At 40.7% G+C, this 12,519-nt stretch overlaps 1 protein-coding gene across 1 annotated transcript in view; it reads left to right on the top strand.

The window, feature by feature from the left end:
- Nucleotides 1–12,519, top strand: part of LOC117479597 (dedicator of cytokinesis protein 3-like) — a 43,280-nt gene that overhangs the window by 17,177 nt on the left and 13,584 nt on the right. The window contains 16 exon segments of the mRNA XM_034126694.1: nt 531–685; nt 841–922; nt 1,009–1,069; nt 1,156–1,303; nt 2,387–2,475; nt 3,833–3,958; nt 6,363–6,487; nt 6,624–6,786; nt 6,934–7,040; nt 9,636–9,807; nt 9,889–9,986; nt 10,336–10,419; nt 10,519–10,619; nt 10,715–10,796; nt 11,141–11,311; nt 12,258–12,450. Coding sequence (XP_033982585.1) covers nt 531–685; nt 841–922; nt 1,009–1,069; nt 1,156–1,303; nt 2,387–2,475; nt 3,833–3,958; nt 6,363–6,487; nt 6,624–6,786; nt 6,934–7,040; nt 9,636–9,807; nt 9,889–9,986; nt 10,336–10,419; nt 10,519–10,619; nt 10,715–10,796; nt 11,141–11,311; nt 12,258–12,450 — 1,957 coding nt within the window.

The raw sequence follows: 12,519 nt of genomic DNA, 5'->3' as shown, positions 1-12,519 counted from the left end.
TGCTTTAAGGCACTTAAGATATGTTTGTCCAGTACATTTCATTTGTGTGGAAACCAAGGACTTGTTGCATATGGACTCCATACATCTAAGGAATGTAGCATTTCTAAAATGCTTTTTGTATGTAGTCCCCCGTGAGCGAAGGCCTTAAAAGCAGAATTGTCTGTTTATTAAATATGAAGCTACCATATGATATGCATAATTCACAATAGTTGTCATACATCCTATAAATAGAGAAGTTTACATCACAGTAAGACAACCCCCTGCAGCCCCGCACAACAAAAACAGACCCACCACAGCTGCAGTTTCCATCATTCATTCATCATTTCTTGTAACTAAAGTCTACTGGAAATAGCATGTACATGTGACAGGATGAAGTACACTGTAGGGCATATATTAATGAATTATTCACCTCTTACAGTACCCCCATTGATCTGCTAAATAGGCGTATCCATTAACTGAGTGGCAGGTACTCGGCCTCAATCGCAGTGAGGAGCAGCCTTTTTAGCGGTCATTTTTTTCTTCGTTCCCAGGGTGACAGCACGAGACAACGCCACGGTGACGGTTGCCGTGTCCCTGTGTCACACCACCTCTTCATCAACCTGAAGAGCTTTACTTACAACAGCATCAGCGAGGATGCAGACGTCTTCTTCTCTCTGTATGATACTCGGGAGGCCAAACAGATCAGGTATGGGGGGGGGGTGAATGTCAGTGCACTCATAACCAAATGATCCCCCGATGCAAACTGCACTCACATATGTCCACACACTATGTCTGACCAGCAGATTGACTGAGGCCTTCTGTGGTTGACACTCTGAAACTGTGAACTGGCTTTTTTTGCAGTGAGAAGTTCATGGTGAAACTGAACAAAAATGGAGGACCAAAGAATCCAGAGAAGGTTGATCGTCTGTGTGCTCTCTTCACGGTAACATATGTTCCCTTCAAGTCTTCAATATAAATATTGTGTACTTCAAATACTTAAGGGACATTTTTCATCCCATTTCTCGTTAGGACCTAAGCAGTAAAGACTTGAAGAGAGATCTGTACATTGTTGCACATGTCATAAGAACTGGTAAATATGGCACAGTGTTTAATAATAAAGATTTTTGGTTTATCAATGCTTATGTTTTAGCGCATCCCTCTCCTTTCTGTTTCCAGGTCGAATGCTGCTGAACGACTCAAAGAAAGGCCCCCCCCATGTGCAGTACAGACGACCTTATGGCTGCGCCGTTCTTGCCATGAGTGACGTTTTCCACACGATCACAGACCTCAAAGAGGAGAAGGACTTTGTGCTCAAAGTTTACACGTGAGTTAAACCTGAGCTCTTCTTCATTATAAATACAGTCGCCCTAAAAACTAATTTCTCTGGCATTTAAAGCGTGAAACAGAATATTATTTGTATACAGATGTCAGTGTAACTGCTTAGTAGAAGTTGCATGGCTTCTGTTCTTTTGGAAATAGAGTTAAAGAGTCTACGCAGTGAGGCGGGAAATGTGACTGTTCTGCAAATGCCGTGCATGACAACCTAGTGCTCCAGTGTTGATGCCTGGTGTGTTTTGACCAGAATGATAATGAAGTGTCCTCTGGAAAATCAATAGCTACTCACCCTGGGCCCGAGATAGGGCACTTGGCGTGTTGTGAATCTGGCTGCTTCTGTTAGACTTCGCCACAGAGAGCCTCTCCTGTACGCCAGCCAACCCAGAGAAGGAGGGAGACACAGAGAAGGAGAGGGGAAGAGACCGGGGGAGATGACACTTAGATAATTGAGCAAAGTTAGAGGACAAAGAAAAAAACAACACCAAGCTCAGCACTTTCTCTTGTCAGTCAACAGCTAGGATGTCTCCTTGTGTCTGCAGTGTCCTCCCTAGCGTCCGCTCGGGGTCAGAGGTCATTCATGCGCTCTGCCATCCTGTTGTGTGCGACATTTTTCACATGTTGTATTTTCCAGGATAACTTTACAGCACAGTGTGAAATAAAGATTTTTTTTAGAATAGAAAGCTGTCGTTTATATTGGATTCCTCTGCCTAGGCGAAGAGCTCTTCCCTTTAAAAAGCAAGCAGTGATTCAGTGCTGAGCTGTCTCCAAACTGTCGGCTCCTATAATGCTCCAGTCTGTGCATTTCCCCATGCCATCCCAGGGGCCTACAGGCCCACAGTAATGAAAAAGGCTGGTAGAGAGCTGGCTGTCAGGTTTGCTTAGTGAGCTGTGCATTTGGGCTAATGTGCTGCTTGATAGCACCTCCCCCTGCTGCTACCTTTTCTCCAGGAGGAAATCGGCTCTGGGACACATGCTGTTCATGTAGTCCCCATGCACACAGTCCCAATCCCTCCATCTGGACCCACTAATGGGTGCGTTGTTAACAGCCCCACCCAACTGTCTCTCTCTACAGATGTAACAATGAGAACGAGTGGCACCAGATACAGGAGAACATCATCCGCAAGTCCAACACCAAGTACTCCGCTCCCAGCACCAACTATGGTAAATATGACGTCTCTACTGATCTGATCCCTGTTTGTTCTCCCCATGATTAGATTCACACCTTTTTTTCTTTCGGTTAGAATTTATAGAGAAGAAAATTCAACGTTTGCTGCTGATGTTTTTATTCAAAGCAGTTCACAGCGAGTAAGCAAGTTAGGGGAGGTCTTGGGTCAAGGGCAGGTCATGTGACTGCTGATATATACAAGAGCAGCATATGCACTTGTGCTATGGTATCTAGACATACAGACAATTATGGTTGTATTTTGTCAAGATTTGAGAGCTCATTTCATTTGCTTATAGTCTTTTCTTTACCTTTAAAAAAATCAATCTGTCTAAAGAAAGTGCTGCCTGCAGTGTTATAGGCACTATTTCCTTCTTAGAAGCAATGTATGTGGATTATTCTGAGAAAACAGGACATTTCTGTATCTTTGCCATAAACAGTGACTTCTGCTCCTGGCCAAGAAATAGACTTAAATTGTCCTTGGTTAAGCCTATCAACTTCCAGCTGTAGCTTTATATTTAAAGGATAACTAAGGCAGTGGCTTCAATATTCTAAGCTAACACTCGGCAAGAAAATAAATATGGCTGCGAAGTATATGTTCTCATTGTGTTATATCGCAGAGGACTATAAGAACAAGCCAAATATTTATATTTCCAAGAATTAGGAAGTGTTCCTTTAGGATTTGGACAAAAATAGACATTACCCCATTATTAATTTATCCAGCAATGTTTGACAATGATGGATTGTATAGAAACTATACCCTCATATCCATGAATTTCAATAAAGACTTCACTGTATGTCACCCACCCCTAACTGTCACTGTGATAATATTCACCTAAAGAAGAAAACACTTCAGCTCAGCCATTGAATTTGATCCTTTGAAAGATAATGCCAATCATCTTCTTGGTTCTGATTAAAAAATCTATCTTGCTTTGTGAAATGTTCAACATGTAGGCGTGATCTCTCCACTTCACTATTACTCTTTTTTTATGTGCATCTCACAGTTTGATATATGACTCATGCCTTACAAAAATCTGTCACTAGATTTCTGTGGTAGCCATATTTTTTCTTGCTTCTTTGCGTATTTTCACGACACGGTTTCTCCTGCCTCCCTCTGTTGTCCCTGGCTTCGATCACGTCTCTCCATCCACTCTCGTGTCTCTCTTTTCCTCCCCCACATTCTGACTAATGTCCTTTAAATACCCCTCTGTCCCTCCTTTTCCCGCCTGCCTTCTTCTTTGCCCCTACGCTTATACTTTCCCTTCAATTTCACATTCCTCCCACAACCCCACACCTCTACATTTGCCTTTTTCGCCCCATTTTAACACACACAAATGTGCTTACTCTTGCCCCCAGGCCTCATCATTTCCCTGCAGCTGCTGCGAGGTGAGCTGGAACAAATCCGACGGGAGAACCAGGCCGTGTTCAACAGGGCCCTGGCACTCACACGCAAACTGGGTTTCCCAGATGTCATCCTGCCAGGTGAGGAGGCAGAGAGCAGCGGGCGGTAATGGGGACGGAGAGTTCAAGGAGGAGGTGGAGACCAGAGGCCAGATGGCTTGGAGGAATGAAGAGAGGGGACGGTCACAGGTCAGGGTACAGAAGATGCAGATGAAGGAGGACAGGGATAGGGCATGGAGGATGGGGGTGAAAGATTAAATAGAAGAAAACCGCAGGAAACAGGAAGATGTAGGAGAGAGCAGAGTGTTGTGCCAAGGAAATGTTAATTTATTTATCTGCTGTACTTCACTTTTTCATTTTGATGCTACTTTATACTGGTGCTACATTTTTCTACAGTTACTTTCTAGTTACATTGAAAACATTGAGTAAAATAACAAAATACAATACAATATTTGTACAACATTTTTTCAATAGTAGTGGCCTTTTGTTACATTTCAGGGATGTCACGAGTTGTTAAAGAGACATTCCCTGTCTGAACTTCCAGAAAGTTTAATTTAAATAACTATGTGAGGCCCCAAGAGGTAAACATATTAAACATTTGACAAAAACAGCATAATTGTGTATTCACCTCATGATTCAGATCTGCTGCAATGGTTCCTTTTTGGCCCATGTATCACCCTTGAACCAAGTTTCCTGAAAATCGGGTCAGTAATCTTTCCGTGATCCTACTGACCAACAAACCGAACAGATACTGAACCAAAAATATGACTTCCTTTACTGAGGTAATTAAAGAAGAATTCTCAGAAAATGAACTCAAATTAGTAGGGAAGAAGAATTTAGGTTCATTGCATTTCTCATTTCCTTCTTCAACCTTCAGAGTTATCTTCAACCCTTTCCAGAGTACCCAAGTTTGGGAACATCAAAATACACAGCTGTGTATAAAGTATATAAATGCATCAGTATTACCAAGTATGATTATGAGTGCAGGACTTTTACTTGTAATGCTATATTCTTAAATGTTTTTATTGTTACTGGTACTTCTTCCAGCACTGGTGTTTAGGAGGCTCTCGGATTTGTCACTCCCTACAGTATTTTTGTGAGATCTGCATTTAGGTCAGGTGCTGAGCAACTTATGAAAAGCAGAGGTCTTCAAAGATATCTCAAAGAGAGAGAGAGAAAATCTGAGGTGTGTGTTTATTTCGGTATATTTCATCAGATATCATGGCTCTGCTTTGTGTCTACTGAGAATGTATGATCTTCTCCTCTCCTCTCCTCTCCTCTCCTCTCCTCTCCTCTCCTCTCCTCTCCTCTCCTCTCCTCTCCCATCCTCTCCTCACCAGTTAGCCTGAAATACCTCCCAATATCACCTCTTGTGACTCATGCGTCCCCAAGGAAATGACTTGGATATAAATAACTATAATCTGATTTTATAAATAACTGCAATATCTTCCTCCGCTGTTGCCACTGATATTTATTGCATTAAACACTGACCTCACAAAAGGTGCTGAGGCAGCCATGAGCTACAGTGTATTACAGCTCAGCGGGGTCATTTCTCATCAACTGGAACAATGACGTGTGGTGCACATCTTAGTCTTAATTTATGCTGACCACTCGCAGTTCATCTGTGGAGCAGACGCTGACATGTACATTATAAAGTATTAACATTGCCAGGACAGGACACATGTTGGTTCTAATAGTCTACTGAGATGTCTATGTCGTGTTTTGACTCTAAACCTCAAGATGTTGCGCATGACTTCCTAGTTAGTGTGTCAAGCTTGAAGGAGTGCTCCGCAGATTTAGCCTTGCACTCTTCAGCATTGTTGCACTCACAAAAGGCCTAAAATGCATGTAGCAGAGCCACAGATATAGTCTCTTTTTTGTTCTATTCATTGTTCTTACTTGTTTAAACCTGACGCCCGTCGCTACCCATAATGCAATTTAATGTGGCAGTTGGGAGCAGAGATCAGGGTGTTATGCTAGCAGCTATTAATGTAGCATGGAGTGGAGATGAGGAGCGAGCGACAGATGTTTAGTAAACTTCACATATTCCTCCACCATGGATCTGAGGAGAGCTGTGGCCCCTTGAGACGTTGCGTCTAAAAAATAAAAAACAATAACTATTTTCCCCATAGACTACCATTAAATAAGATGTGTGTGTTAAGCTATTGACAAAAAAGAAAAGTAGATTATTATTATTTTAACAATATAAGTTTTATAATTTTTAACCTTTCCCTAATTCTAGAAAATCAATTTCCATTTGTGGGATGGATCATCCTCATGCAGGCATTAGGCTGCAACATGAACGCAAGCGCTTCTGGCCTATGTGAGCAATTTTAACACAAGTGACTATGCGCCATCAACCTCTAGCTATTATAACTTTATAAAACCTTTTTTTCCCCAACCGACAGGGCAGTAGTGCTCACCAGTCTTTGAAGTGTTGGTGGAATTTTCTTTTACTAACGTTTCCCCTTCGTATTTGTCTTAGGTGACACACGCAACGACCTGTATCTGACCCTGGAGAGGGGAGAGTTTGAGAGGGGCGGCAAAAGCGTCCAGAAGAACATCGAAGTCACGCTCTACGTACTTTACGCCGACGGGGACACACTCAAAGTATGACACATATGTACATAAGTTAATGAGTGTAACCTTTCTCCCATACTTCCTCATGTGTCATTAACACTAATTTGATACGTCATTAACAGTATATGTCACTAAAAACAATCTACTGTGCTGCCTTCCTTCTCAGGACTGCATCAGTTTGGGCAGCGGCGAGCCCAGCTCCAGCGAATATCGCTCTTTCGTCCTTTACCACAACAACAGCCCTCGCTGGAGTGAGATGGTCAAGCTGCCCATTCCCATAGATCGTTTCAGAGGATCCCACCTACGCTTCGAGTTCAGACACTGCTCCAGTGAGTCACTAATGCAGCCCAGTGGCAGTCATCCCTCAGCGTATGAGTTTATTTGGACAGATTGGATCACGCTCTGAGTTATACAAGTAGTTGGGCTGTGCTGATACAGTATGATGATGCATGATACTATGATGTGCTTCTTTTCAGCTAAAGACAAAGGAGAGAAAAAACTGTTTGGCTTTGCGTTCACTCCTCTGATGAGAGAGGACGGGACCACACTGTCAGATGAAAGCCATGAGCTATATGTGTACAAGGTATGTGCAGGTTTATTATATATTATATCTTAGTTTTATTCCACTCATGGCACTTATTATAAAAACAAAACATTTACACTTTAAGCAGTTTTTTTGTAGGCCATGATGGAAAGGAGCAGGGAGGTCTTATTTTAGTTGCCCCTTACACAAAAATAGATGGTCTGTTAATCACCGCTGCTTACAACCAATACTTTCAGTAACATAAAACGATAAACACAATCAAAAGTAAACACAACAAACTACCATCAACGAAACAGATTACCTGACTTCTTAATACTGTCTAATTATTCTTTCTTTATACATTTTATTAAACTTAAAGATGGCCATACAGCCCTTTAAATCATTTGGTAAAGAATTCCACAGTTTAACGCCAACTACAGAGATACACATTTGCTTTAAAGAAGTCCGTGCAAACTAATGCTTAAAGGGGACCTATCATGCAAAATGCACTTTTGTACGTCTTTTATACATGAATATGTGTCCCCGGTGTGTCAGGGAACTCACCAAGTGTCAGAAAACACAACCCTCTCTCTTTTCCTCCATACCCAAATCTCTAAAAACGGGGCTGCAACGGAGCTGATTATTATTTGAATTTTTCTGACGTCAGAAAAGGGGTGCTCCGCCTATATGGGCAACTCTCCACCTATCAGGGGAATGAGAGACCGCTCAAAAGCGCTGGAGACGCTGTAGTACATATGCCAGGCCTGTAAGTGGCGCTGTAGTCTGCCACAAAAGCAGAATCAGCCCTTGCAAAAACAGGGCTGGAAAAGAGCAAATAGAACGAAATGAGGCATGGCTAAAATGCATGATCTGTTTGGTATTTTGAAAAAAAAACTTCACAGACATGTTTTATATAGGTATGGCCCTACAATATATTATTCAAATATAGCATGATAGGTCCACTTTAAAGTAACATTTCCTTATATGTTGCTCATCATCTACCATCATCTGGCAGTATTATGTTTTTCACTAACTAGGGAAGTCTGTAATTCAGTAAAATCTTTAAGTTTTAACACACATATTAGATAAACAGTGTTATCTATCAACTATAAAAAAAGATGCATAATGTCATAATGATTGTTGTTATATAACAATATTAACAAGACACACTTTGCTGTCTCTTTAACTATGACCTTTGTGTCTTGAATTTTTTAATTAAAAGTCTCCCAGCTGTGGCGGGTGTCAGCTGCTGCCAGCTCTCTGTTTGTCTTCATAGTGTTTTCTCAGCAGTGGACCCTCGGTCACTCTGTGCTCTGCCAACATGTAATTAAATGCACCATCCATTTTCTCTGCTCTATTTCACTAGAAACATGTACAGTATATACCATGTGATAGCTGAGCAACCCTGAGAGACTGATCAAACAGTGTACATTTAAAGTGTTGTTCAGGACTGTTAACCCTGTCCAGGAAGGACCAATGCAGTTAGAGTTGTCTCATACAACAATAATACAAGCATGACATAATCAACTAAGAGGATGTAAAGAATATGTCTGCAGATTTTCATGCGCATTTAGAAGGTGTACAAAAAAAAATCCAGTTGCCTTTACTGGAAAAGATAATGTGCTGTATTTATCTATCATCAATTGAACAGCCTTAGAAACCTTTTGTGTGGGCGCACTTGTTGCTTTCTGGGTAGAGTGCATACCATTAGGGTCCTTATAGCACTGGTCTGGCATTTTACCCACTCTCTTCCCACTGTCTGTCTGTCTCACCATCAAATAAATACAAAATGCCCAACAATGATTACAGAAATATTCCTACTGTGCCACAATTTGTTACATATCGTTATATACAACAGTATATGATAGATAGATAGATAGATAGATAGATAGATAGATAGATAGATAGATAGATAGATAGATAGATAGATAGATAGATAGATAGATAGATAGATAGATAGATAGATCAATAGATAGATAGATAGATAGATAGATCAATAGATAGATAGATAGATAGATAGATAGATAGATAGATAGATAGATAGATCAATAGATAGATAGATAGATAGATAGATAGATCAATAGATAGATAGATAGATAGATAGATAGATAGATAGATAGATAGATAGATAGATAGATAGATAGATAGATAGATAGATAGATAGATAGATAGATAGATCAATAGATAGATAGATAGATAGATACTTTATTGATCCCAGTTTGGGAACATTTTTCGTCACAGAAGCAGAAGTGTGTTCAGACTTTATAATACAATAATAAAAAAGTGGAAAAGAGAATTAACAATTACAAATAAAATGAAAAAATGAAAAATATTATATCAAATATAAACAAAATAATATACAATATTCTGGATAATTAAAATAAGAAGTCAAAAATACAACAGGATCCAAAATACTACAGGTTAGATATGATTATCTGCATCCAGTTAGTTTGCAATATATGTATGATCAGTGTAACTTTGTTGTAAGCATCCTAAAGTATACCCCTCAGAATAAAGAAAGTATGACAACCCCAACTTTCCGTCCCTAATGAAGATGATGATGGTTCAGTGCCATTGTTCCTTAACTTCTTTGACCTCCAAGTTGCCTTTAAACCATAATAAACCCTCTCGTTCCCTCTGGTATCTGTCCTCCAGTGTGATGAAAACGCCACCTTCAGTAACCAGGGTCTGTACCTGAGTCTGCCGTGCTGCAAAGAAGACTTCAACAGCTGCCCCAACCTGCCGGCCAACCTGCCCTTCCAGAGGAGCCCCAAAGAAACTTTCTCGGTCTCCACAATACTCTGCTCCACCAAACTCACACAAAATGGTAATTCACCATCTCACACGCTCTTATTTATATTTCCCCTTGGATTGAATTGAACTCAATTTGAGTTTACTCTGTTTCCAGTGGACCTGCTGGCTCTTCTCAACTGGAAGGCACATCCAGACAGGGTGTTGGACATCCTCGGTCGATTACGTCAGATTAGTGGAGAAGAGATTGTCAAGGTCACTGTCGTCATATTATTCATATTTCATGAAGAGAATTATTAATGTTTACCTTCTGTGCGGCAGGGGAGGTTATTCGGTGTACTTGACTATACGCTAAACAAAATATGTAATCTAATAACAGAAAAGACAGTAGTATAGTTTTCTAAGGTACATTTTAAGTGTGACTTACTGATTATGTGTTTATAATATTATTATTTAACATATTTTATACTGTTTTTAATTTGTAAACCTCATTTCAGAACTAAAAAAAGTGTTTCTGGATGAATGGGCTTCCCTTTGTTTTTATTTTAGTTTCCAGCGAGGCCTTTAATGTGAAGCCTGTGTGTTCCTTTGTTTCTCCTCACAGTTCCTGCGAGATGTCCTGGATACGCTCTTCTGTCTTTTAGATGACAACACTGATAAATACGGACCGCTGGTTTTCCAGTCACTGGTAGGAAAATTAAAGGAGCATAAGTATACTCTACTACATGATTTGTTTTGCCTGTAGCCAGAGAAAAAAAGCTTAACATCTTATGAATAATGTTTTTAGGTTTTCATCATCAACCTGCTCAGGGACAGCCGTTTCTACCACTTCAGACCTGTCATGGACGCCTACATCCAAAACCACTTTGCTGGAGCTTTGGCATACAAGTAAAACATTAAAACACAAACAAAAATCTCAATTACATAACCTACAAAGTCACACTTGATATTGAGCCTCATCATATTAAACTGTGTCTCCGCAGAGAGTTGATTCGATGTCTGAAGTGGTACATGGACCGCTCGGCTGAGGTCGTCCGGCAGGACCACATCCAGGAAGCCATGAGGGTAAAGTATCAATTCCCTTCCTTCGTGTCTGTCCTGGCTCCTTCTACTGGGATTCATTAGAAGGAAATGGTAACAGAGGAACTGATAAGGAGTAATGTGAAGCCCTGTAAGGCGTCAGTGAGGGACTTCAGAGTGAAACATTTCCGCATGGTCTTTGAATTTCCTTTTCAGAAAAAACACATGGAGAAGTATCCTCTTACAACGTATCTTTTGTTTATTGATTTTCTCTGGATGATCAAACATACCACTTTGGTGCTCAGTGTTTGTATAGAATTCATTGTATGAAATTACATTTACATTCACTGACTGCAGTTCTCCTTCTGCTTCCTTCCCCCCCCCCTCAGGCTCTAGAGTACCTGTTCAAGTTTATCGTCCAGTCTCGCATCCTGTACTCCAGAGCCACCTGTGGGATGGAGGAGGAGCAGTTCAGAGCGAGCATCCAGGAGCTTTTCCAGTCCATCCGCTTCGTGCTGAGTCTGGACAGCCGCAGCTCAGAGAACTTGGTGTTCACGCAGGTCAGAAAGTTCACACTAAACTCTACTGCTCTAAAGACGTACAGTGCGTCAACTGGTCCGCAACTTTTATCTTTATTATATATGTTTTTATTTATCCATCATCTTACGTTTCATTCATGATTTATTGTTTACCTTTTATTTGTTAACTTGTTTCTATTTTCATTCTTTTGACTTATTTCACCTCTCATGTGTGCATGTTGTGACTCATGCTTTAACCCCTCGCCCCGTCCTTGTCTTGCTCTGGGACAGTTTAGAGGTGTGAGCAGCTGCATGCTTTTCTGTGGTATCATGCTCCGAGGGTCTCGTCCATCTCAGTAAGTCACACGCGCCCCCCTGTGTTGGTTCCACAATGCAGTCGATGTAAAGGAAGATGTATTCCTAAATCAGTGCTAAATTGAGATTATGGCTGCGGAAGGCCATGTATTGTGTTTTTAAATGTTGGTGTTTCTTCTAAAGCAGGGGTGTCAAACTCAATTTCATTGTGGGCCACATTAGCATTTTGGTTGCACTCAAAGGGCCGGTTGTAACTTTAAGACTATATAAATATACATATATAAATATATTAAATAATGTATCATATTACATGATTGGCTCTGCATTGGATTATTATCAGTTCTGGTAATAACTTCATAAACAACTACGTCTGAAAGCAGAAGTCTAGGGCAAATAATTGAAAGTAAATATTCAACAATTACACCAATTGTATTGTATATAATATTCTTTGCAAGCTCTTAAGGGCCACATAAAATGATGTCTTGAGTTGGACACCCCTGTTCTAAAGGATGAATTGCAGGTTTGCTTAGTTTTGTGTGACTCAGAGAATATTTGCTCTTACTGGTATGTTTTGTGGTGCTTTTATACATGTAAGTACAGTTTTTTGTGACAATATTATTCCGTATGCACCCTTCAAACTCCTTTATCTGTGTCCGTTGTTTCCCCCCACCAGGCAGCACTGTTGAACAGTTTCCCGGATATCTTTGATGAGCTGCTGCAGATGTTCACCGTTCAGGAGGTGGCCGAATATGTCAGAGGCACCCTAGGGAGCATGCCCAGCACAGTGGACATCGGCCAGTCCATGGATGTAGTCAAACTGCAGTCCATCGCTCGTACAGTGGAGAGCCGCCTCTTCTTCTTCCCTGGTAGGACACTTGTTATTGATTATGCAAAGTGTTTAATTGTTCTGAAGATACCAAAATGCATTTTATCTT

The sequence above is a fragment of the Trematomus bernacchii genome, unplaced genomic scaffold, assembly GCF_902827165.1.
Source record: "Trematomus bernacchii unplaced genomic scaffold, fTreBer1.1, whole genome shotgun sequence".
Taxonomy (NCBI): domain Eukaryota; kingdom Metazoa; phylum Chordata; class Actinopteri; order Perciformes; family Nototheniidae; genus Trematomus; species Trematomus bernacchii.
This window is presented reverse-complemented; position numbering and strand designations above follow the sequence as displayed.